The sequence below is a fragment of the Saccopteryx leptura genome, chromosome 1, assembly GCF_036850995.1.
Source record: "Saccopteryx leptura isolate mSacLep1 chromosome 1, mSacLep1_pri_phased_curated, whole genome shotgun sequence".
NCBI lineage: Eukaryota > Metazoa > Chordata > Mammalia > Chiroptera > Emballonuridae > Saccopteryx > Saccopteryx leptura.
This window is the reverse complement of record NC_089503.1, coordinates 248684048-248711217: the sequence shown is the minus strand read 5'-3', so window position 1 is coordinate 248711217 and position 27170 is coordinate 248684048. Positions and strand designations below refer to the sequence as shown.

Sequence of the window (27170 nt, the reverse complement as noted above, 5' to 3'; positions counted from 1 at the left end):
CATCACTCCTTCTCTCCATCCCCCACTCTAGGCCCATTGTTTCTTCCAGTTCTGCTCTGACCTTCTGCTGGGGAGGAGTACCAGGGCCACCCAAAGGGTGTACACAGAGTGTGGGGCATGTACAGGGTGGCCAGCTTGAGCCCTCTGCCCAGCCTTTGGATGTGGGTGACAGGTTCAGCACTCTGAGGTTGATGTTCTGTCCACAACTCTGGTTCTGCCCAGTGGCTGTCAGGCCCCCGCCCTTCCCAACTCTGCTCTGCAGCTTTGCTCCACAGCTTTGCTCCTCAGCTTTGCTCCCAGCTGTGGACTGGGCTCCTCTCCCCATGGAACAGATGCCACCGACTTGCACATGCACAGCAGATCAGTGATAGTTCCTTTCCTGCATGGCCTTTCCGGGACAGTCTCTCCTAGTTTCTTTCTAGAGGTGCCAACTATGGGCAGGAAAACTGAAAAAGCAGTACTACTCAGTGTTCATAAAAGTTATTTTCAGCTTGAGTAATGGAAAATCATGAACAAGTGGACTGTACTGTGTGTAACACAAAATATCTGATGTTTCAGGTGCAGCACGTATACCCGCCACAAGTGCAGTACGTGGAAAGCGGAGACGCCGTCTACACGAATGGAGCTTTGTACGTGGCTTTCCGTCCTCTTGGAATGGTCCCTCACAGAGAACCTTAGGCCACATCTGGAACCTTCCTTCACAGCCCTCCCACTCCGTCCATTTGGGGATGTGTTTGCACAAATTCCTCTCCCTTTTGCTTTGAGTGATACATTAGAACCATTACTATAAGATTAGGCTATCCTTGCCCTGCAGAGATTTTAGAAATCACACACCTTTGTAGTTTTAGTTCTGGAAAAGGCAGTCTTAGAAAGAAAATCAAACAACAATAACAACAAAATCCTAATCTAGCTTCTAAGTCTAAAAATTCAATCTTCACAACCCAGAAACCATTTCTATCTCTATTTTCTCCTGGCCTTTTGTTAACTTCTGGCTTTTTTATGATGTTGATACTTGATTTTTTACTTGTTAGGGACTTATAGGGTTTTCTGCTTGAGAATTATGTGATTGGGGCAGAAAATGACGGATTTCTTGGGAAACTCATTGTACTTGAGACATAAGTCCTTTTGCTCATTTGATTTCGAGAGATCCCCTTTGAAAGTTCAGGGATCACGTGTGAGGGTGTGGTGTGGTCGAAGAGCTGGGTGAGCTTCTATAGCACTACACTGAAGGTTCTAATGCAGACAGACAATAGAGTATGTACAAAACCCATGACATCTGAGCAAGGTGTGTGGGTTGTTATCAGTGTCAGCCTCCTGGGTTCAATTGTACTATTGTTATATATGTCACCTGGGGGACAGGATGGGATTGTGCACCTCCCAGAGGTTGGGGCCACCCTGCCACCCAGAAGGGCCTTCCCACAGGACAGGTCACTAATCTTTATTCACCACCAAGGAGGAACCATTACCAGCCATCTTTTACTACGGCCAGCATTACTGGAGTAGAACTTAACATTTTAAGGGTCAACATATGTAATTAAATATTTGATCTAGATGTTAAAGGAATAAACAAATTCTTAATATCACTTAGAAATTCTTTTTATTATGCAGTTTCATTTTTAACCTTTTTTTGATAGAATTATAGGCTTACAGGAAGTTGCAAAATTTGTTCACAGAGTCCCAAGTACCCTTCACCCAGTCTCTCCCGGTGGTGACATCTTCTATGACTGTAGGGCAACACCAGGAAAGTGACATTGGGAGGGTACTGTTAAATAGCCAATGGACCTTATTCTATTTCACCAGCCTTTACGCATTTGTTTGCCTGTGTATGTCCACATCTGTGTAGTTCTATGCAGTTTTTTCTCACATGTAGATTTCATGTAACCATAACAAAACACATTATTATTCCATCTGCACAATGGAGCTCTCTCATACAACCCCTTTTATATACTTAGAATTTTTTTTTAAGTGAGAGGAGGGGAAATAGTGAGATAGATTCCCACATACACCCTGGCTGGGATCCACCTGGCAACCCAGTCTGGGGACCAATGCTCGAGTACTGAGCTATTTCTAGTGTCTGAGGCTGATGTGCTCTGACCAGCTGAGCTATCCTAACCCCCTGGAGCCTCACTCAAACCAATTGAGCCACTGGCTGTGAGAGGGGAAGAGGTAGAGAAGGGGGAAAGGGGGGGGGAGAGAAGCAGATGGTCACTTCTTCTGTGTGCCCTGACTGGGAATTGAACCCAGGGTGTCTATAATCCTGGCTGATGCTCTATCCACTGAGCCACCAGCCAGGATCACACTTAGAATTTTTAATAACTGGTTTTCAATGGGTCAGACTAAATATGGGTGATCCTGAATATTTTCAGAGATGATTGCTTTGAACTTTGTGCTGTGTAGGCCTTTGGAGTCTGACTTACCCATATGCTCAGTCTCCTCAGGCTCCCACTTTGACATGAAGTTTCACTGGATTCCTTCAAGACTCACAGGAGGTTCCTCTCTTTCTGACAGGCGGACGGCCTATGCCTATAACCCTGAGCCTCCGATGTACGCCCCGAGCAGTGCTGCATCTTACTTCGAGGCCCCGGGTGATGCCCAGGTGACCGTGGCAGGCTCCTCCCCACCAGTGGTCCCCTCCCACAGCATGGTGGGCATCACCATGGATGTTGGGGGGAGCCCCATCGTCTCCAGCACGGCAGCCTATCTCATCCATGGGGGGATGGACAGCACCAGACACTCCCTGGCACACACTTCCCGGTCGTCACCAGCGACGGTATGTACTAGGCTTGGCCCCTAAATAGACTAGCAGCAAAAGCAGGGACTGAATAGAAGGCAGCCTGAAGCCCTGGAAAGGAGTGCTGCCAACTCAGCTGGGCCCTGTGACCCAAGACAAGTCTTGGCCTCTTTGAACCTCAGTTCCTCCACTGGTTAAAAAAAGGAAGGGGTGAATCTTCCATCATGGGCTATTGTGAACATCGCATACGAGTGAAAAAAAAACAAAAGCCTCCATGCTGGTTGATGCTGCTGCTACTGGTGGTGACATCATCATTACTGTTGTCATTATTATCAGCCTCTCAGAGGCTTAGGGCAGTCCATCCATGTGAAACCAGACTAAACTAAACAAGAGGAAATTTCTCTTAAGAGCTATACCAAAATGTCTCTGCCATGCTCCTGTCCAAAACAACACCAACTTTAAAAACAACTTTCAAAACTAGTTTCTGTGTTATTTTATTTTTAAAATTGATATGAGTGAAATGGACTTTTTTGGATGTACAACCCTGAGTTTTGACATCTGCAGATTCGTATAACTACTACCGCAATCAGGACCCAGAGGGGTGCCTCGCCCTAAACTCCCTCCTGGTATTTCTTTGCAGTCATGACTTCCCCTTACCCACAACCCCTGGCACCGACTGACACTTTCTCCATCACTATAGGTTTGTTCTGGGACTGTGTATAAATGGAATCATTCAGTAGTGACCTTTTGGGTTCAGCTTCTTTCACTCAGTGTGGTGCCTTTAAGATCCAGTCTAGTTGATGCATGAACCAGTACTTCCTCCTTATTTGTGACTGAGTAACATTACTGCTTGTCTTTTCACCGGTTGAGAATAATGGGGAGGTTTCCAGTTTGGGGCAATTATGAATAAAGCAGCTATCAGTCCTCACCTACAGGTTTTTGTATGGACAAATGTTTTCCTTTCTTCTGAGTAAATACCTACGAGAGGATTGCTGGCTAATGTGGTAAGTTATGTGTTTATCAGAGATCACCACCAGTTTCCTCGAGTGGTCCTATCATTTCACATTGCCCCCAGCACTGTGTAAGAGTTCCTGTTACTCCACTCCTTGCCAGCACTCCATGTTGTCAGCATTTTTCATTTTAGCCATTCTCGTAGGTGTGCGGTGGTATCTCATTGTGGTTGCAATTTGCATTTTCTTAATTGCTAATGGTAAGCAGCTTTTCACATGCTTGCCTTTTGTATATGCTCTTTGGTGATGTGTCAGTTCCAGTCATTTGCCCAGTTTTATTTTGTTTTTATAAAGATTTTAATTTTTTTATTAAGACTTTATTGATTTTAGAAAGGGGAGAGAGAGTGAGAGAGATAGAGAGAAGGACAGAGACAGAGAGAGAGACAGGGGGGAGGAGCAGGAAGCATCAACTCCCTTATGTGCCTTGACCAGGCAAGCCCAAGGTTTTCAACCAGCGACCTCAGCGTTCCAGGTCAACGCTTTATCCACTGCACCACCACAGGTCAGGCACATTTGCCAGTTTTTAGACTGGGTTTGTTTTCTTACTGCTGAATTTTAAAAATTATGTATTTATATGTTCTCTATATGATGAGTCCCCAGTCAGAAATGCAATTTGCAAATATTTTCTCCCAGTTTTGAGTATCATTTCATTCTCTTAAGAGTGTCATTTGCAGAGAAAAAAAATTTATTTTTATCAAATTAATTTATCGATTTTTCTTTTTATAAAAAAGTAAGCTTTTGATGTTATGCCTGAGAACTCTACCTATCTCCAGGTCAGAAAAATGTTCTGTGTTCTTTGAAAAGTTTTGACAGTTTTACATTTGGATCTGCTTCATTTTGAATTAACTTTTGCATAAGACATAAGGTTTAGATCAAGGTTTATTTTTATGCATATGAAGCCACCACCAATGGTTCCAGCATCATTTGTTGAAAAGACTTGTTTTTCCTTCATTGGATAGCTTTTGCACCTTTGTCAAAAATCAACTGTCCATGTGTGGATCTAATTCAGGACATTCTGTTATGTTTCTCTGATCTGTGCGCCTGTTCCTTTTCCAGTCTTAATTATTGCAGCTTTATAGTGAGTGGTTCCTCCAGCTTTATACTTCTTCAATATTATATAAGCTATTTATATTAAATTTATATAATATATATAAAATTCCTGGTAAGATTTTGATTAAACAGCACTAAACCCGGAGATCAATTTGGGGGACAATTGACTTGTGTCTTCTATGGTATACTTTCCCATTTGCTTAGATCCTCTTTGATTTTCTTCATCAGCATTTTGTTTTTTTGTGGGTTTTTTTTTTTTTTTTACAGAAACAGAGAGAGAGAGTCAGAGAGAGGGATAGACAGGGACAGACAGGAACGGAGAGATGAGAAGCATCAATCATTAGGTTTTTGTTGCGCATTGCGACACCTTAGTTGTTCATTTATTGCTTTCTCATATGTGCCTTGACCGCGGGCCTTCAGCAGACCGAGTAACCCCTTGCTCGAGCCAGCGACCTTGGGTCCCAGCTGGTGAGCTTTTGCTCAAACCAGATGAGCCCGCGCTCAAGCTGGCAACCTCGGGGTCTCGAACCTGGGTCATTCGCATCCCAGTCCAACACTCTATCCACTGCGCCACCTCCTGGTCAGGCAGCATTTTGTAATTTTTGTTTGTTTTTGTTTTTTTTTCTTTTTGTATTTTTCTGAAGTTGGAAACGGGGAGGCAGTCAGACAGACTCCCACATGCACCCGACCAGGATCCACCTGGCACGCCCACCAGGGGGCAATGCTCTGCCCATCTGGGGAGTCACTCTGTTGTAGCCAGAACCATTCTAGTGCCTGAGGCAGAGGCCACAGAGCCATCCTCAGCGCCCAGGCCAACTTTTGCTCCAATGGAGCCTTGGCTGTGGGAGGGGAAGAGAGAGACAGAGAGGAAGGAGAGGGGGAGGGGTAGAGAAGCAGATGGGTGCTTTTCCTGTGTGCCCTGGTCAGGAATCGAACCCGGGACTCCTGCACACCAGGCCGACGCTCTACCACTGAGCCAACTGGCCAGGGCCTGCATTTTGTAATTTTTAACATGCAGAGCCTGTGTTACATTCTGTTAGGTTTATACTTAAGTAGGTCATGTTTTTTTGAGCTATTGTAAGTGGTATTAGTTTTTATTTCAGTTTCTAACTTTTCATTGTTAGTATGTGAAAATATGGTTGATTTTTGGCTATTGTCCTGCTTCTCACAACCTTGCAGAACTCACTTTTTAGTTCTAAGTTTTTGTTGTCTCAAATAAGAACAATTTTATTTCTTCTTTTCCAATCTGGATAACAATTTTATTTCTTTTTCTTACTGTTTTGCACTGGCTAGAACTCCTACACTGTTGAATAGGAGCAGTGAGTATGGACATCCTTGACTTGTTTCCAGCCTTAGGGGAAAATCTGTCTTTTACTCTAAGTCTGATGTTAGCTGTAATTTTTCATAAATGCCCTATTGAGGAAGTTCCTTTCTAGTCCTACTTTTCAGAGAATCTTTACCATAAATGGATGTTGAATTTTGTCAAATGTTTTTTCTTCATTGATATGATCATGAGTTTTTTCTTTTTAGACTGTTAACATGATGGATTACATTGATTGATTTTCAGTTAGAAAAGAACTTTCTATTTTGGTGTTCGGCTAATCTCCTGAAATAGAAGGTGATGTTCTAGCCTCATCCCTGTTCTTTGCAGCATCACCCTGACATCAGAGAGGCTGCCTGAGTCTTGTTGTCATATCTTTTTCTGTGCCCAGAGTGCTCCCCAGAACCTGGCTCTGAAGACAGTCATGGAGAGAAGTCACTTGCTGTTAGAGGCCATCATGTGTAGGGCAGTGCCCACGGCTCAATCTGAGGGGCCTAGCATGCACCTCCCCTTTCTCAGCCCTTTCCAGCTGTCAGCTCAGCAGGGGCTGGGAGGTCATAGGGGCTAGACACTCTTCTCCCTCAGAGGACTGGCTAGGTCGACCTACCTTTACAGCTGTTAGTGATCAGAAAGTGTTCCTCACATGTTACATTAACTTTCAGGGATATGGCAGGCTGAGTTTTATAGTTTATAATAGCAGAATATACTGGAATTGCAGGCAATGAATTTACTGAGAAACAGCAGCATTCTCTCTGGTCCACACCCTCTTGGTTGTAGGCAAATGTGCAGCTCATAGCCTGGGTACTGGCTATTGTGGTTTGTTGTCTGGGTTGCTTTTGAATAGTTAAATTTTAAAATCAATTGGAAATCCATGAATGGGCTGTGTTTTGTCACACATCCCCATGAAAGGCCCTAGGAGTGATCATCTCAGATGAGAATCTGATCCCTGACTTTGCCTGCTCTCTGTTGTTTATCAGCTTGGTTATGGCATGGAAGTATGTCAAGGTTTCAGTGGAGATCTGAGGGACTTTCTGGGAGCCACAAACAGAAATGGCCTTGAGGTTGCAACAGAAATAGAATACGGCTCCTGCATCTGTCATTTGATGTCTGCCAATTCTTTTATGTTAGAGTTTTCGGACTTTACGTTAATCCTGAGTATGAAGACCAGAGCAATTTACCACCTACACCCTCAATGAGTGATTTCAGACTTTTGGTGACAGATTTTCTTGAGTCTTTATTTCTGGTTAAACTTTCATCAGCATTACAAATCTTTTAAAATATATTTTATGAGTTTACTTTAGCCAAGCAGATGATGTGCCAGGAAACAAGAGCTTAAATACTTGCAATATTATAAATCTTAAAAGTGAATTGTCCAGCCTGACTGGTGGTGGCACAGTGGATAGAGTATCAACCTGGGACACTGAGGTTCCCAGTTTGAAACACCATGGTCACTGGCTTGAGTGTGGGCTCACTGGCTTGTGCGTGGAGTTGCTGGCTTAAGCGCAGGATCATAGACATGACTCAGTGTCACTAATTTGAGCCCAAAGGTCACTGGCTTAAAGCCCAAGGTCACTGGCTTGAGCAAGGGGTCACCGGATCAGCTTGAGCCCCCTGGTCAAAGTACGTATGAGAAGCAATCAATGACCAACTAAAGAGAAGCAACTATGAGCTGATGCTTCTCATCTCTCTCCTCCCCCTCTCCTCCCCCTCTCTCTTCCATCCTCTCTCCCTTCCTCTCTCTCTCTCTCTCTCTCAAATCAATAAAAAAAAAATAAGAGTGAATTATCCAATGGTGAGTTTTTTATAAAAAATTTTTTCTATTGCATTTTTTTTTTAACTACATGGAGCAGACATACTAAACTGAGAGGTTTGCTTTGTCATTTCATCCCAGGTCAAACCCCCTTGATATAATCCAAAGGACAAAGTGCCTGGGGTGCCAATTTTTTTTTTTTTTTTTTTTTGTATTTTTTTCTGAAGCTGGAAACGGGGAGAGACAGTCAGACAGACTCCCGCATGCGCCCAACCGGGATCCACCCGGCACGCCGAAGAGAGGCGATGCTCTGCCCACCAGGGGGCAATGCTCTGCCCCTCTGGAGCATCGCTCTGCCGCGACCAGAGCCACTCTAGCGCCTGGGGCAGAGGCCAAGGAGCCATCCCCAGCGCCTGGGCCATCTTTGCTCCAATGGAGCCTTGGCTGCGGGAGGGGAAGAGAGAGACAGAGAGGAAGGAGGGGGGGTGGAGAAGCAAATGGGTGCTTCTCCTATGTGCCCTGGCCGGGAATCGAACCCGGGTCCCCCGCACGCCAGGCCTACGCTCTACCGCTGAGCCAACCGGCCAGGGCCCCAAATTTAAGGAGGGTTTCACCTCCAGGTTCTGACCCTGTCCTGGATGACCTTAATTAAGCATGGGCACCTCCTTAAGTTTGGTGCCCTGGGTGCCTTGTTGACCCCACCCCATCTTGGCCCAGTATGGAAACTTAAATGCCTCTGGCCTGATCAGATTTTTTTACAGCAAGCGCATATAATATTACTTACATAACTTTAAAATGTTTAATTAGCAAAATAAAAATGGACTAACAGATTTTAAATGCCCCATTTCCCTAAGGCTACCTCCCCCTCTCCCCAGCAGTGATCCATCCCCTTGTTCTCCCTTCTTCCTACCTGGCTCCTAACTGCAAGGCAGTTTCTTTCTCCAAGCCTAATTCTACGATTTTTAGCCCCACCTAAAATTTCCAGTAGTACTGCTTTCCTTTTAAAATATTCTCCATTTTCTTTAAAGATCTAAAAGGTTTGTTCATGCAACATCTAAACTTTTATTTTCTCCTATTATAGTCTCATAAATAAGCTATATTTTAGGATAAAGGGTAAGCTATAGCAGGTTTCAAGAAGTATCCTTTTCCCTACTTCTCCCTGGTCTTTCCAAGACCATCCCTGCCCCTTCCCACTTCTAGCCCCAGGGGGCATTGTTTGAATATTGAATTAGGGCAGACCCAGCCTGGAGCAATGGTTGTTTCTTCAAGAGTGGTCATGCTGGCTCTTTGTAGAGATGGCCTCTGAGGTTATTACCTTCACCCTCCCTTAGGAAGCATGAATATAGTCCTTAAGTCAATTAAAAATATTTTAAATTTTATATAATTGGCTAATTTTCATAAATTTCGGAGTTGTGTTTAAGTGAGAAAGAAGGGAGATAGTGAGATAGATTCTCGCATGCACCCTGACCAGAATCTATCCAGCAAACCCTGTCTGGGGCTGATGCTCAAGTCAACCAAGCTATTTTTAGCACCTGAGGCTGATGCACTCAGACCAGTTGAGCTATCCTTAGCTCCCAAGGCCAATGCTTGAACCAGCTGAGTCACTGGCTGTGGGAAGGGTAGAAGGAGGGGAAGAGAGGTAGATGGTTGCTTCTCTTGTGTGCCCTGATGGGGAATCGAACTAGAACAACGATATGCTGGGCTGATGCTCTATCCACTGAGCAAATTAGCTAGGGCCATACTTGGGAGTTTTAAAGCTTGTCTGCTGTCTGCTATTACATTAAGTTCTTCAGACGCTCTATCTTTGATCACAAGTCCTTATACATTTTCTGTCCTCTGTCCAAATGAGTCCTTAAAGGAGGCCTCTGCGAATAATTCATAGGACAGAAACAAATTATATTAAAGGGCCAATAAAAAAGAGTTCAGGCTGTATTGCACTAAATCAAAAATAAAGATTAATTCCTGATAAGTCAAGAAATAGATGCATTTTGGTATATATAATACCAAAATGTGAAGGAGGCTACCAGAAGGTCAAAATACAGGAATGATTTTAGGGAAAGATGCTTCAGCTTGGGGTGGGGATGGTGCACCACAGTATGCCTCCTTGGTTCTTCCATGCTGTTTGACATGTGGGCCTGTGCATATAGCACTTGATGATTTTTTTTTTCTTTTAAGGTGAGAAGAGAGGAGATAGTGAGGCAAACTCCCGCATATACCTGATGAAGATCCACCTGGCAACCCTGTCTGGGGCCAAATTTTTTAAATAACAAATTCCAGTCAAATATAAAATTAGTTTCCATTTTAAGCATATTTAAAGATTAAGTACTAACTTCTCCAGCCACTGAGAGGACTGATAAAGGCATTTGTACTTATACAATAAGAATCCTGTCAGGTCAAGTTCAAGTGCCAGATGCTTCTTTCCCAAGTATGCTGCACACGCCTCACATGCGGAGCTAGGAGGTGGCACCATAGCGCCCTCTGCTGGATGTGCGTGCACGCTGGGCCTTCAGTTCTGACTACTGGGCATCAACCTCCCAGTCTGGCATTTGGCCTTCAGGGGTTTTGATGGTGGTATTCTGACCTTCATCACCTTCAGATATTTAAGTGATATTTTTATTTTAAAACATAGCATCCTGGCCTGTGGTGGCACAGTGGATAAAGCATTGATCTGGAATGCTAAGGTCACCAGTTCAAACCCTGGGTTTGCACAGTCAAGGCACATACAGGAAGCAACTACAATGATTTGATGCTTCCAGCTTCTCCTCCATCTCTCTCTTTCTATCTCTGCTCTCTCTCTAAAAAAAAAAAAAAATCAATCAATAAAAAATTTTTAAAAAACATACAAAACTGCTTTGGACATTCCACTGTACATTAAATTAATCTTCTGTATTAGTGGATTTGCTTAAATCCTATTTCATAGCTATGGGTTTTTGAAGACGGTCTTACACAGCCAGTGTTAATTTGTATTCTTTTCCTCTATGCTTATAACACCACAACTTTTAGTAGTCTTTTTTTTTAATTAATTTTAATGGGGTGACATTGATAAATCAGGGTACATATGTTCAGAGAGAACATCTTAAGGTTATTTTGCCATTTGATTATGCTGCATTCCCATCACCCAAAGTCAAATTGTCTTCCGTCACCTTCTAACTGGTTTTCTTTGTGCCCCTCCCCTCCTCCAACCCCCTCCTTCTCTCCTCCACCCCGTAACCCCTACACTCTTGTCCATGTCTCTGAGTCTCATTTTTATGTCCCATCTATGTATGGAATCATATAGTTCTTAGTTTTTTCTGATTTACTTATTTCGCTCAGTATAATGTTATCAAGGTCCATCCATGTTCTTGTAAATGATCTGATGTCATCATTTCTTATGGCTGAGTAGTATTCCATAGTATATATGTACCAAAGCTTTTTAATCCACTCATCCACTGACAGACACTGGGGCTGTTTCCAGATCTTCGCTATTGTGAACAATGCTGCCAGAAACACGAAGGTGCATTTCTCCTTTTGAAACAGTGCTATGGTGTTCTTGGGTATATTCCTAAAAGTGGGATAGCTAGGTCAAAAGGCAGTTTGATTTTTAATTTTTTTTTAAATTTAAATTTACTTCTTTATTTTAAATATTGTATTTGTTCCCATTTTGTTTTGTTTTTTTACTTTAAAATAAGATATATGCAGTGTGCATAGGGATTTGTTCATAGCTTTTTATTTATTTTTTATTAATCTTTTTAAAATTAATTTTAATGCAGTCACATTGATAAATCAGGGTACATATGTTGAGAGAAAACATCTCCAGATTATTTTGACATTTGATTGTGCTGTATACCCCTCCACCAAAGTCAAATTGTCTTCCGTCACCTTCTATCTGGTTTTCTTTGTGCCCCTCCCCTCCCTCCTTCCTCGCCCCCTCCCCCCTCCCCCCCACCCCCGTTATCATCACATTCTTGTTCATGTCTCTGAGTCTCATTTTTATGTCCCATCTATGTATGGATTCATATAGTTCTTAGTTTTTTCTGATTTACTTATTTCACTCCGTTTAATGTTATCAAGGTCCATCCATGTTCTTGTAAATGTTCCGATGTCATCATTTTTTATGGCTGAGTAGTATTCCATAGTATATATATACCAAAGCTTTTGAATCCACTCGTCCTCTAATGGACACTTGGGCTGTTTCCAGATCTTTGCTATTGTGAACACTGCTGCCACAAACATGGGGGTGCATTTCTCCTTTTGGAGCAGTTCTATGGTGTTCTTGGAGTATATTCCTAAAACTGGGATGGCTGGGTCAAAAGGCAGTTCGATTTTCAATTTTTTGAGGAATCTCCATACTGTTTTCCACAGAGGCTGCACCAGTCTGCATTCCCACCAGCAGTGCAGGAGGGTTCCCTTTTCTCCACATCCTCGCCAGCACTTATTCTGTGTTGTTTTGTTGATGAGCGCCATTCTGACTGGTGTGAGGTGATATCTCATTGTGGTTTTAATTTGCATTTCTCTAATGGTTAGTGATGTTGAGCATTTTTTCATATGCCTATTGGCCATCTGTATGTCCTCTTTGGAGAAGTGTCTATTCATCTCTTTTGCCCATTTTTTGATTGGATTGTTTATCTTCCTGGTATTGAGTTTTACAAGTTCTTTATAAATTTTGGTTATTAACCCCTTATCAAACGTATTGTCAAATATGTTCTCCCATTGTGTAGTTTGTCTTTTTATTCTGTTCTTATTGTCTTTAGCTGTGCAAAAGCTTTTTAGTTTGATATAGTCCCATTTGTTTATCCTGTCTTTTATTTCACTTCCCCGTGGAGATAAATCGGCAAATATATTGCTGCAAGAGATATCAGAGAGCCTAAAGCCTATGTTTTCTTCTAAAATGCTATGGTTTCACGGCTTACATTTAAGTCTTTTATCCATTTTGAGTTTATTTTGTGAATGGTGTAAGTTGGTGGTCTAGTTTCATTTTTTTGCAGGTAGCTGTCCAATTTTCCCAACACCATTTGTTGAAGAGGCTGTCTTTACTCCAATGTATGCTCTTACCTCCTTTGTCAAATATCAGTTGTCCATAAAAGTGTGGGTTTATTTCTGGGTTCTCTGTTCTGTTCCATTGATCTATATGCTAGTTCTTATGCCAGTACCTGGCTGTTTTGAGTACAATGGCCTTGTAATATAACTTGATATCTGGAAGTGTGATACCTCCCACTTTATTCTTCCTTTTCAAGATTGCTGAGGCTATTCGTGTTCTCTTTTAGTTCCATATAAATTTTTGAAATATGTGTTCTGTATCTTTGAAGTAAGTCATTGGTATTTTAATCCGTATTGCATTGAATTTATGAATTGCTTTGGGTAATATAGATATTTTAATGATGTTTATTCTTCCTAACCATGAGCATGGTATATGCTTCCACTTGTTTGTATCTTCCCTGATTTCTTTTATCAATGTTTTATAATTTTCCGAGTACAAGTCTTTAATCTCCCTGGTTAAATTTATTCCTAGGTACTTTATTTTTATGGTTTCAGTGAAGTGGATTGCTTCCTTAATTTCTCTTTCTGGCCTGACCAGGCGGTAGCGCAGTGGATAGAGCGTCGGACTGGGATATGGAGGATCCAGGTTCGAGATCCTGAGGTAGCCAGCTTGAGTGCGGGCTCATCTGGTTTGAGCAAAGCTCACCAGCTTGGACCCAAGGTCCCTGGTTTGAGCAAGGGTTTACTCAGTCTGCTGAAGTCCCACGGTCAAGGCACACATGAGAAGGCAATCAATGAACAACTAAGGTGTTGCAACAAAAAACTAATGATTGATGCTTCTCGTCTCTCTCTGTTCCTGTCTGTCTGTTCCTGTCTATCCCTCTCTCTGACTCTCTGTCTCTGTTAAAAAAAAAAAAAATTTCTCTTTCTGACAGTTCATTGTTAGTGTATAAAAATGCCTCTGATTTCTGAGTATTAATTTTATATCCTGCTACCTTGCTGAATTCATTTATCAGGTCCAGTAGTTTGACTGAGACTTTAGGGTTTTCTATATACAATATCATATCATCTGCACATAATGATAGTTTTACTTCTTCTTTTCCAATTTGGATGCCTTTTATTTCTTCTTCTTGTCTTATTGCTGTGGCTAGGACTTCCAGAACTATGTTGAATAAGAGTGGTGAAAAGGGACACCCCTGCCTTGTTCCTGATCTTAAGGGGATTGCTTTTAACTTTTGCCCATTGAGTATGATGTTGTTTGTGGGTTCATCATAGATGGCCTTTATCATGTTGAGGTATGTTCCCTGTATTCCCACTTTGCTGAGAGTTTTGATCATGAATGGGTGCTGGATTTTACCAAATGCTTTTTCTGCATCTGTTGATATTATCATGTGGTTTTTCTCCTTCCTTTTGTTTATGTGATGAATCACGTTGATTTGCGAATATTGTACCCGCCTTGCCTCCCAAGAATAAATCCCACTTGATCATGGTGTATGATTTTTTTAATATATTGCTGGATCTGGTTTGCTAATATTTTGTTGAGGATTTTAGCATCTAAATTCAACAGGGATATTGGCCTATAATTTTCTTTCTTTGTGTTGTCTTTGCCTGGTTTTGGAATCAGAATTATACTCGCCTCATAAAAGGAGCTTGGAAGTCTTCCTTCCTCTTGAATTTTTTGAAATAGCTTGAGAAGGATAGGAGTTAGTTCTTCTTTGAATATTTTGTAGAATTCACTTGTGAAGCCATCAGGCCCAGGTTTTTTTCTTTATTGGAGTTTCTTGATAACTGTTTCAATCTCATTTGTTCTAATCAGTCTATTTAGGTTTTCTGATTCTTCCAGATTAATTTTTGGAAGATTATATGTTTCAAGGAATTTGTCCATTTCATCTAAGTTGTCTAGTTTTTTGGCATACAGTTCTTCATAGTATTTTCTTACAATATTTTGTATTTCTGTTGTGTCAGTTGTTATTTCTCCACTCTCATTTCTAATTTTATTTATTTGAGTCATCTCTTTTTCCTTGGTGAGTCTGGTTAAAGGTTCATCGATCTTGTTTACCTTCTCCAAGAACCAGCTCCTGGTTTCATTGATCCTCTGTATTGTTTCTTTAGCCTCTATGGCATTTATTTCCACTTTGATCTTTATTATTTCCTTCCTTCTACTACGTCTGGGCTTTACTTGCTGTTCTTTTTCTAGTTCTTTTAGATGCAGGGTCAAGTTGTTTATTTGAGCTTTTTCTAGCTTCTTGAGGTATGCCTGTAATGCTATGAACTTCCCTCTCAGGACTACTTTTGCTGTGTCTCATAAATTTTGAGTTGATGTATGCTCATTATCGTTCATTTCTAGGAATTTTTTTATTTCTTCTTTGATCTCATTGTTAACCTATTCGTTATTTAATAACATGCTATTTAGTTTCCAAGTGTTTGAGTATTTTTCAGTTTTTATGTTGTGCTAGATTTCTAGTTTCATGCCATTGTGATCAGAGAAAAGTGCTTGATATGATTTCAATCTTCTTAAATTTGTTGAGGCTGCTTTTGTGCCCTAACATGTGGTCTATTCTAGAGAATGTACCATGAGCACTTGAAAAGAATGTATATTCTGCTGCTTTAGGGTGAAAGGTTCTGAAGATATCTATTAAATCAAGTTGATCTAGTGTGTCCTTTAAGTATGCTGTTGCTTTGTTAATTTTCTTTCTTGAGGATGTATCTAGTGATGTTAGTGGGGTATTGAAATCCCCTACTGTTATAGTGTTGTTGTTGATCTCGCCCTTTAAATCCATTAAAGTCTGCTTTATATATTTAGGTGCTCCTATATTAGGTGCGTAGATATTTATAACGGTTATATCTTCCTGTTGGATTGCTCCCTTTATCACTATGTAATGACCTTCTTTATCTCTCACTATAGCCTTTGTTTTAAAGTCCATTTAGTCTGATATAAGTATTGCTACCCCAGCTTTTTTTTCATTTCCATTTGCGTAAAATATGTTTTTCCATCCTTTTATCTTCAGCCTAGGTGCATCTTTTGTTTTAAGGTATGTCTCTTGTAGACAGCATATGTATGGGTCCTCTTTTCTTATCCACACAGCTACCCTATGTCTTTTGATTGGATCATTTAATCCATTTATGTTTAAGGGTATTATTGATATGTAGTTGTTTATTGCCATTTTATTCTTTAAAACTATATTCCTCTTTTGCTATATTCTTTTTTTTTTTTTTTTTTACAGAGACAGAGAGTGAGTCAGAGAGAGGGATAGACAGGGACAGACAGACAGAAATGGAGAGAGATGAGAAGCATCAATCATTAGTTTTTCATTGCACATTGCAACACCTTAGTTGTTCATTGATTGCTTTCTCATATGTGCCTTGACCGCAGGCCTTCAGCAGACCGAGGAACCCCTTGCTGGAGCCAGCGACCTTGGGTCCAAGCTGGTGGGCTTTTGCTCAAACCAGATGAGCCCGTGCTCAAGCTGGTGACCTTGGGGTCTCGAACCTGGGTCCTCAGCATCCCAGTCCGACGCTCTATCCACTGTGCCACCGCCTGGTCAGGCTTTGCTATATTCTTTTTCCCCTTTGATCTGTTTACAACAGGCCCCTTAGCATTTCTTGCAGCATTGGTTTGGTTGTAGTGAATTCCTTGAGGTTTCTTTTGTCTGGAAAGCTTTTTATTTCTCCTTCCATTTTAAACAATAGCCTTCCTGGATAAAGTAGTCTTGGTTGTAGGCTCTTGTTCTGCATTACTTTAAATATTTCTTGCCATTTCCTTCTGGCCTCAAGTGTTTCTGTTGAGAAGTCGGTAGTCATCCTTATGGGGGCTCCTTTGTAGGTGATAGCCTTTTTTTCTCTAGCAGCTTTTAATATTTTCTCTTTATCACTTAGCTTTGGTATTTTAATTATGATGTGTCTTGGTGTAGATTTCTTTGAGTTTCTCTTTAATGGAGTTCTCTGTGCTTCTTGAACTTGTGAGACGTTTTCCAGCCTTAATTTAGGGAAGTTTTCAGCTATGATATGTTTGAACAAAGTCTCTATTCCTTGTTCTTTCTCTTCTTCTTCAGGAAGAAGAGAAGATGTTATTTCTCTTCATGCTGTCACAGAGCTAGCTCTCTTAGAGTTTCCTCAGACTTTTTGAGTCTCTTTTCTTTTTTCTGCTCCGCTTCCGTGCCTTCATTTATCTTGTCCTCTAACTCGCTGATTCGATTCTCAGCTTCATCCATCCTGTTTTTAATTCCTTCCATTGTGTCCTTCATTTCTGAAAATTTTTTGTCATTTCTGACTGATTCTTTTTTATTATTTCAATGTCCTTTTTTATATTTGCTATCTCTTTTTTTTTCGTATTTTTCTGAAGTTGGAAACAGGGAGGCAGTCAAACAGACTCCCACATGCGCCCGACCGGGATCTACCCAGCATGCCCACCAGGGGGCGATGCTCTGCCCATCTGGGGCAATGCTCTGTTGCAACCAGAGCCATTCTAGCACCTGAGGCAGAGGCCACAGAGCCTTCCTCAGCGCCTGGGCCAACTTTGCGCCAATGGAGCCTTGGCTGCAGGAGGGGAAGAGAGAGACAGAGAGGAAGGAGAGGGGGAGGGGTGGAGAAGCAAATGGGTGCTTCTTCTGTTTGCCCTGCCCAGGAATCAATCCCGGGACTCCTGCACGCCAGGCCGATGCTCTACCACTGAGCCAACCAGCCGGGGCTATTTTCTATCTCTTTATTTAGGTGTTCGTAATGACCATCTATTATTGTTCTTGGATCTTTGAGCATTCTAACAATCATAATTTTAAACTTTGCATCTGGTAATTTGGTTATATCAGACTCATTCAGGTCCTTTTCTGGGGATTTCTCTTGATTCATTTGTGTTGCATTTCTCTGCCTTCTCATTTTGTCTGTGTAAAAGAAGGTTTTGGCCACTGGTGTCCACTGGGTGTGGCCTCTGTGTTCCCTAGGTGTAGTCTGTCTGCAGGCCCACCACCCCCTCTGCTGCTGCTGCCTAGGGCATTTGGGTATGGGGGTTGCCAGTGCCAGCCCACTGGGGCTATTGCTGTGGTTTCTACCTCTCCTTCACAGAAGGGGCTGTCATCACATGCTCAGGTGTACAAGCCTCGGTGGCCTCGGCCTTCACCCTGCCCCTGTGGGTGGGGTTATGCTCAGCCCTGAGGGCAGGGGTGAGCACCTTTGCTCAGCTGTGTGTCTCCGCCTGATTCCAGGCTTTTGCCCCACCCTTGCAGGAGGAGCCCGCTCATGGGATGGCTGCAAGCCTTGGCTCCACAGGCTGGGCAGGACTGCATGCCCACACTCAGTAGCGGGACTCTGCCTGTTCTGGGCTTTTGGCTCCACCCCCGTGGGAGAAGCCGGCTCCCAAGTCAGGCCACAAGCCTCGGTTCCATGGGCAGGGTGAGGCTGTGCTCCTGTGCTCTTGCTCAAAGGCGGGTCTCCGTCCCTTCTGGGGCTCCTGCCCTTCCCCCGCAGGCAGCCCACAGCTGGGCTTGACCACTTTGTGCATACCTTCCTCCCCAGCCAGGCAAGACCAAGCTCACACCTAGGCCTCAGTTGTGGCCAGCGGGTTTCCGCCCTTGCTGACAGAACCGTGCTTCCGCTAATGCCTGCCCTCAGGCAAGCCCTCAGCCGTGTGGGTGGGGGCGCTGCAGCTGAGACCCTAAGACTCACTACTGTAGTCCCGAAAGCTCCCTCCTTCTAAGTGACTCTGCTCTAAGTACCGTGGGAGAGCTTGTTTGGCTGGTGTCCTGCTTCCCTTTGCTGGTATTGCTGTTTCCAGGGGAAATATTCACTTCAGATTTGGGGAGTTACTCGTCCCAGGAGTTAGGGTGGCTGTCCCTCAAAATGTTTCTCCACGTGCCTCCTAGATTACACTCTCTTCCTGCTACTCCAGTCCTCTCCTCTCTCCCCATCCCCCGGAGACCCGGGTAAGTGGTTGTGAGAGAGGTTTTCTGCACTGTCCCTTTAAGAAGAATCCTGGGTCTGAGAAATCAGTCTCTTTCTCACAAACAGTATCCTGACTTGTTTCCAGCTAAATACTGTCCATACACCTCTTCTAGGCTCTGAGGCTGCAGGCTGGGGCTTTGTTCCTGGGGCTCAGGACCCTCCCCTCTCTGCTAAACTCACTTCCTGCCAAGCGAGTCTCTCCAGGCTTCTGTTCGCTCTGGGGAGCTGGGCAGCCCTCTCGGCATTTCCGCTTTTCCTACCAGTCTCAGTGTAGCTTCTTCAGTGTTCCTTGGTTGAAGAGTCCTCTTAGTTTAGTCCAAAGTTGGTTTTTCCAGATATTGGTTCTTGAAATTAAGTTGTAATCCACTTTGGTTCTGGGAGGTGGAATTTGGTACGTCCGCCCACTCCATCGCCATCTTGTCCCAGCAGTCAGTCTTAAATATGTCCAGCAAACCTGTGGGTGTCCCAGGGATCCATTAAGGAGCTCTATGAGGTGAAAACTTTTCATAATAATATTAAGGCATTATTTGCCATTTTCCCTGTGTCATTACTTGCACTGATTGTGCAAAATCAACACTCTTGAAACAGATGGGCACAAATCAAGACAGGAATCAAGGCAGATACATCAAACTCTCCTAGAAGTCACTGTATTCTTCATCATCATGCTTTCAGTAAAGAAAATGAAAAGCCTCTGTGTCATGAGGTGTGAGCAGAACTAGTCACTTTTTTTCATGAAATGTCATTTTTACTTAAAGACTAACAGATTATTATTATTCAGTCTCAGAGATGTAGCAGACATTTTCTCAAAAATGAATGTGTGAACCTGGCATATACACAAAAACAACTGACAGATTCTGTTGCCAGTATATTTTCCACCAAAAAAAGAAACAGAGAATTTTTTTTTCTTTTTGTATTTTTCTGAAGTTGGAAACAGGGAGGCAATCAGACAGACTCCTGCATGTGCCCGACCAGGATCCACCTGGTACGCCCACCAGGGAGCGATGCTCTGCCCATCTGGGGCATTGCTCTGTTGCAACCAGAGCCATTCTAGCACCTGAGGCAGAGGCCACAGAGCCATCCTCAGCGCCCAGGCCAACTTTGCTTTAATGGAGCCTTGGCTGCGGGAGGGGAAGAGAGAGACAGAGAGGAAGGAGAGGGGAAGGGGTGGAAAAGCAGATGGGCGCCTCTCCTGTGTGCCCTGGCCAGGAATCAAACCCGGACTCCTGCATGCCAGGCTGACGCTCTACCACTGAGCCAACCGGCCAGGGTAGAAACAGAGAATTTTGAAAAACCAATATCTTTCTGATGAGGTTGGAAGTGATACTGACAAATGTGATTTTTTTTTTTGTATTTTTCTAAAGTGAGAAGCAGGGAAGCCAGATAGACAGACTCCCGCAAGTGCCTGACCGGGATCCACCTGGCATGCCCACCAGGGGGCGATGCTCTGCCCATCTGGGGCGTTGTGCGTTGCAACAGGAGTCATTCTAGCACCTAAGGCAGAGGCCATCGAGCCATCCTCAGCGACCGGGCCAATTTTACTCCAATGGAGCTTTGGTTGTGGGAGGGGAAGAAAGAGACAGAAAGAAAGGAGTTGCAACAGAGCGACGCCCCAGATGGGCAGAGCATTGCCCCCTGGTGGGCGTGCCAGGTGGATCCTGGTCAGGCGCATGCGGGAGTCTGTTTGACTGCCTCCCCGTTCCCAACTTCAGAAAAATACAAAAAAAAAAAAATACAAAAAAAATCCAGGACTTCCACACGATGGGCTGAGGCTCTACTTCTGAGTTAGCCAGCCAGGGCTCAAATGTGATTTTTCAATATTGTGTAATGAAAGCTGTCAACATTTGGAATATCTGGAAACTCAGTGAATGAACATTTTCCAAGATACCAGTGCATGATGTTAAAACCATGCATGTGAGTAAAAGATTCATTCAAATTACAAGAGAGACTAACAGATTTTTTTAATTAGTTGCATATTTTTATTGAGGTAAAATTCACATAACATAAATTCACCATTTTAACCATTTAAAAATGTGCAATTCAATGGCATTTAGTATGTTTCCAATGTTATGCAACCATTACCCTATCTAATTTCAGAACATTTTCATCTTCCCAAAAGAAAACACTTTTACCAATTAACAGTCCCCATCCCTTCTCTCGGCCCCTGGTAACCAATCTGCTTTCTCTCTCTGTGGATTTGTTCTGGACGTTTCATATAAATGGAATCATACACTCTGTCCTTTTGTGTCTGGCTTCTCTCACTGAGAGTTGTTTTCAGTGTCCATCCACATTGTAGCAAATGTCAGTGTTTTTAAAGGCTGACTAATATTCCACTGTGTGAATCGACCATTTGTCATCATCCATTCATCTGTGATTGATATTTGGGTTTTTCCAATTCTTTTGCCATCATGAATAAGGCATGCAGTGCCAATTAGTGTACAAGTTTTTGCTTGAACGCCTGTTTCAAGTTCTTTTAAATACATACCTAAGAGTAGAATTGCTGGGTCCTACAGTTTAATTGAGTTTATGTTTAATTTTTTAAGAACCTGCCATACTGTTTTCCACAGCAACTGCATCATTTGACATTCTACCTGCAATGTATAAGGGTTCCAATTTCTACAGTTTTTCCAACATTTGTTCTTTTTTTTTTTATTTAGACATATTAGTGGTTATGAAGAGGGTGTCTCATTGGTTTTAGTCTGTATTTCCCTAATGATTAATGATGTTGAGCATCTTTTCATGTGCCTATTGGAGATATGGCTTTTCAAACCCTTTGCCATTTTTTAAATTCAATTTTTAAATTTATTGTGTTAACATGGATTCAAGTGTCCCACTCAATATAACACCCTCAACCCCCAACAATGTGCCCCCCCATTACACTTCCTTTGCCATTTTTAATTGGGTTGTCATTTTGTTAAGTTGTGAGAGTGCTTTATATATTCTAAAGATAAGACCCTTATCAGCTATATGAATTATTAATATTATTCCAGTCTGTGGGTTGTCTTTTCACCCTTTTAAATTTTGAAGTCCAATTTGTCTTTAAATTTTTAAAAAATCTTTTGTTAGTGCTTTTGATGTCATATCTAAGAATCCATTGCCAAATCCAAGGTCATGAAGATAACCTTGTTTTACATGATTACCTGATAGTTTCCTCTAGGAGTTTTATAGTTCTCACTTTTTTTTATTTAGTTCTTTGATCCATTTTGAGTTTACTTTTGTATATGGTGTGAGTAAGGGTCCAGCTTTATTCTTTTTTTTTTAATCTACTAATTTTTGGAGAGAGAGAAATATCAATTTGTTGTTCCACAGATTTATGTATTCACTGGTTGATTCCTGTATATGCCCTCACCAGGGATTGAACCCACAACCTTGGCATATCAGGATGACACTCTAACCAACTGAGCTGCCCAGCTAGGGCCTTCCAGCTTTGTTCTTTTGCATGTGGCTTTACAGTTATCCCAGCACCATTTGTTAAAAAGTTTATCCTTTATTGAATGGTCTTGACATCCTTGCCAAAAATCAATTGACCATAGATGTATGGGATTATTCCTAGACTCTCAATTCTATCCTATCAATTTACATGTCTATTCTTATGCTAATACTGCATTGTGTTGGTTATTATAACTTTGTATTAAGTTTTGAAATCGGAAAGTGTGAGTCTTCCAACTTTGTTCTTATTTTTCAAGATTGTGTTGGCTATTTGGGGTGGCTTGCAAAGCCATATGAATTTTAGGATCAATTTGTCTACTTCTGAAACTCAACTGAAAGTTTAATAGAGAATTTTGATAGGGATTGCATTGATTTTATAGTTCAATATGAAAAGTGTTGTATTGCCATGTTAACAATATTAAGTCTTTCAATCCATGAACATAGGCTTTCTGTTTATTTTGGTTATCTTTCGTTTCAACAATGCTTTATAATTTTCATTGTACAAGTATTTCACTTCCTTTGTTAAATTTATTCCTAGGTATTTATTCTATTTGATGCTATTGTAAATGGGATTTTTTTTTTTTTTTTCTGAAGCTGGAAACGGGGAGAGACAGACAGACTCCCGCATGCGCCCGACCGGGATCCACCCGGCACGCCCACCAGGGGCGACGCTCTGCCCACCAGGGGGTGATGCTCTGCCCCTCCGGGGCGTCGCTCTGTTGCGACCAGAGCCACTCTAGCGCCTGGGGCAGAGGCCAAGGAGCCATCCCCAGCGCCCGGGCCATCTTTGCTCCAATGGAGCCTCGGCTGCGGGAGGGGAAGAGAGAGAGAGAGAGGAAGGAGAGGGGGAGGGGTGGAGAAGCAGATGGGCGCTTCTCCTGTGTGCCCTGGCCAGGAATCGAACCCGGGACTTCTACACGCCAGGCCGACGCTCTACCACTGAGCCAACCGGCCAGGGCTGTAAATGGGATTTTTAAAACTTTTTTTCACATTGTTTATTGCTTAGTAATGTAACTGATTTTTGTATGGTGATCTTATATCCCACAACTTTTGTGAATTCATTTATGAGCACTAGTTGTTTTTTGTGCATCCTTTAAGATTTTTTTTTTTATATTTAAGATCATGGTAGCTGCCAAAAGAGATAGTTTCATTTCTTCCTTTCCCATCTGGGTGCCTTTTATTTATTATTGTTGTCAACTGCCCTGGCCAGAACTTATAGTACAATGTTGAATATAAACGGTATGAGTAGACATAAACTACAGTGGTCAAAAGAACTGATGGGTGAAGCAGTAACCCTCTTGCTTCTGAGCTAGTCCAGCTGCACTTTCTGGAATACACATTCAACCTACTTTCTGCAGAAGCATCAATGAAGTCTTTTCCATTACTGGTATATGAGTACAGACAGTGTATGCTTTGAGTTCATTTCCTTACATTGCAGTTCTCTGCCTATCGTGGTGGGCTGCTGCAGAGTTTAAATTTCCATTTTCCATATACAAGTCAAGGTCAAATTCAGCACGTACAAGTGCAGTAACCACACACAGTTGGGTGTTTTCTCCTTTGCTTAGACCTGTGGCACCATGTCAGCTGCTCACCTCCATGAAGTTCTTAGAACCCAACTGAGAAGCCTCTTCCCCCAGGAAGGCATCCCGGATAGCTCCACATGAGTTTCCCCTATGACTCCATTCTCATTGCCATATAACACTCTGTACAGCTACGCTTCATAAACGTTTAGGAGCTTATCTCTGTGGTATGTCCAGTGGCCCCAGGATCCTATACCTCTGAGGGAAAAGCCTTGGTTTTTGGTCTCATTGATATTTTCCCAAAGAATCCAGGAGAGAGACCCTGGTTTGTGACAGGACAGGCTGGCCAGGAAGTCAGTCCCACCAACTGTCCTTGGGCTCTGTTGGTCATCTGATTCTCCCTAGCAACAGATGACATGTGTGGGGCGCAGCAGTCAATTATTCTGCTGGCTTTGCTTACACTTGAACTTATGCAGCAACTAAGTGTTCATGTTGTGTATGTGCACATGCAGACGCTGTGTTGCACTCAGTAGCCAGTGTTCACATCATAACTTCATCCTGCTGCTTGTGCTCAGTGGGCTCCTGGGCTCATCTGCATGTAATACAGTAACATTCCTGGCTGCAGCTTCAACTCACGACTTAACCCATATCCCCTGCCTGCATCAAACCTTGTTTTTATTTTGTAGGCGCTTGAGTCATTATTTGGATATTAATAAAAAACAAATCTTGGCTGATGCTAACCATGTGATTTCCTTTTTTTTTCCATTTTGTTTTGTTTTGTTTCTGCACACATTTTCTTTAGCTTGAAATGGCGATTGAAAACCTCCAAAAAAGCGAAGGGATCACATCACACAAAAGCGGTTTACTCAACAGCCATGTAAGTGTGTGTCACCTGGTGGTCTGCCCCACTGTGCACGTACCTGCGTGGGCATTTCAAAACCAGTGAAGGCAATGAAATGATGCCTTTCAAGTGTTGAAAGGGGGAGAAAAGCCAGCCTAAGTTCTACATGCAGCAAAAATATCTTTCCACAGTGTAGGGAGGATGGAGGCAGGTTCTCCATTCCTAAAGGTAGATGATCAGAATACCTACCTCTGGGGGTGTATTGTGGGGATTAGATTATTTAATATATGTGACATGCTTCCAGCAATGCCTGGCAGATCACAAGCATTATAAATAAAGTTAACACTAAAATAAGCAACAATAACAAAAGATGGCACAAGATTGGGGATGCCATAGTTTCTTAGCTAAGTTTTCTGTGATCAGCTCTTTTTTTTTTTTTTTTTTTTTTTTTAGCAAGAGATACAGAGACAGGGAGGGACAGATAGGGACAGACAGACAGGAAGGGAGAGAGATGAGAAGCATCATTTCTTCATTGCAATTCCTTAGTTGTTCATTGATTGCTTTCTCATATGTGTGTTGACCAAGGGGCTGCAGCTGAGCCAGTGACTCCTTGCTCAAGCCAGTGACCCCACACTCAAGCTGGTGAGCTCGTGCTTAAGCCAGATGAGCTCACGTTCAAGCTGGCGACCTCAGGGTTTCGAACCTGGGTCCTCTGTGTCCCAGGCTGACACTCTTTCCATTGTACCACCACCTGGTCAAGCTTCCTATGATCAGCTCTTTAAAAAAAAAAAAGGTACTCTGAGAAAAATGCAAAGCAATTCATTCCTTCTGATTTGGGCTTTGTAAAGTCTTTCTCCTTCACTTGCCTCCTGGGGAAAACTGATCATGGGAACCATGCCAGGAGGTCTTAGTCTCTGGGCAACTTCCTGGGGCATGACAGCACTGGAGCAGGTGACCAACTAGGAGTCTTATTTCCTGCTCCTCCAAATGTTCTCAGTTCAGCTTTATGTGTAATTGGAGATTTAAAAGTTGGATAGGCCGCTGAAGTCAGGTGTGCTTTTCAAGCATTTAGGTTGGGATTTGACCCCAAATCTCTTTCATTCTCTTGAGAATTAAACCATCAATGAAAAAGAAGTCCCATATAATCTATCATGATTCTGTGATCCCATCAAGACTTGTACTGGATTTATTCGAAGTGAAGTGTTGCTCAAAAGGCAGTAGTTCTGGGGCAGAGCCCAGCTAGAGAAAGGCCCCAAAAATTGAGGGTTAATGAGTTGGCACAGGCGTGGTCAGCTGCTCCAGGCACACATGATGAGGGCCTGTACTCCTCAGCCTCAGAGGCCAGTCTCTAGGAAGAATAGCTTCACACCAGTTGTCTCAAACAAAATCCCATAGACCATCAGGCCCCTCCCAAGTGCCACACCCCCCACGCTAGGTGGGTCGTGGCCACTCTGTTTTCCATCACTGTTGGACAGTATCACCCCATGGTCATACCTGGGGAGGGAAAATCTTCAGTGAGTGCTTGGAGGGAAGGTCACCTCCCACCCACCTCCCACACTTACCCTAAGCTCAGAGTGTGTCAGGTAGAAATGTCTGCAGATGACAGTCTCTTCAGTGGAGACGATCTCTGTTTGACTTGGGACAGGTGTTCTTCAGCTGTGGAGCAGACACATGGCCACATCATCATAGCCTTTGGGCCTGGCACAGGTCAGCCTTGGGGGAGCCCTGTGAGGAAGGTAGGGTGGGGCGCAAACCCCAACAGGGCAGTGTCTTGTGTCCATGGGAAATTTAAAATGTCTCTGGGGGAGCCTGACCAGGTGGTGGCGCAATGGATAGAGCGTCAGACTGGGATGCAGAAAGACCCAGGTTTGAGACCCCAAGGTCGCCAGCTTGAGCGCGGGCTCATCTGGCTTGAGCAAAAAGCTCACCAGCTTGGACCCAAGGTCGCTGGCTCCAGCAAGGGGTTACTCGGTCTGCTGAAGGCCCGTGGTCAAGGCACATATGAGAAAGCAATCCATGAACAACTAAGAAGTCGCAACGCGCAACGAAAAACTAATGATTGATGCTTCTCATCTCTCTCTCCATTCCCATCTGTCTGTCCCTGTCTACCTCTGCCTATGTAAAAAAAAAAAAAATGTCTCTGGGGGAAATGCATGAGCTGCTGGTCTGGCTGCAGGTCTGCTCCTGGCTTTCTAACACTTTTCTTTTGGAAGGCAGACTTTCCTGGGTGCTTTAGCCAGTTTAGATTCTGGAGTGGACCTTTTGAGCAGGAAAATCTCCCCATATCTATTTTCTCCTTGGAGATCTGTGGTTGAGCCTCCTTCCATCTGGAATTGTGGGGTTTGATGATTTAGAATCAAAGGGAATAGATCTTTCTAAAGAGTTGACTGTGTACACTGGGTAGAATTCCCCTGGAGCTGTCCTTGCAGGTGTGAGAGTGGGAGAAACGGGAGAGGTAAAGAACATGACCTGCCTCACAGATGTGCAGTGTGTCCCGCTGACAACTGTCATGGTCTCAGCTGGCTGAGCCTGTCCTCTGGTCAGCTGGCCACACTCACTCTTGACAATTGTCACCAAAGCAGCTATACCTGAGATTGCTTTAGTTTTGGATGACACAGGCCACAGTCCCCA

At 43.0% G+C, this 27170-nt stretch overlaps 1 protein-coding gene across 3 annotated transcripts in view; it reads left to right on the top strand.

Annotated features, from left to right (window-relative positions):
• Positions 1–27170, top strand: part of RFX2 (regulatory factor X2) — a 115321-nt gene that overhangs the window by 62577 nt on the left and 25574 nt on the right. For 2 of the 3 annotated variants that reach the window (XM_066344847.1, XM_066344856.1), the window contains exons 4-6: positions 559–629; positions 2509–2770; positions 24501–24575. In XM_066344847.1, coding sequence (XP_066200944.1) covers positions 559–629; positions 2509–2770; positions 24501–24575 — 408 coding nt within the window. The remainder of the gene's footprint in view (positions 1–558; positions 630–2508; positions 2771–24500; positions 24576–27170) is intronic. The other variant, XM_066344866.1, reaches the window with a different exon arrangement.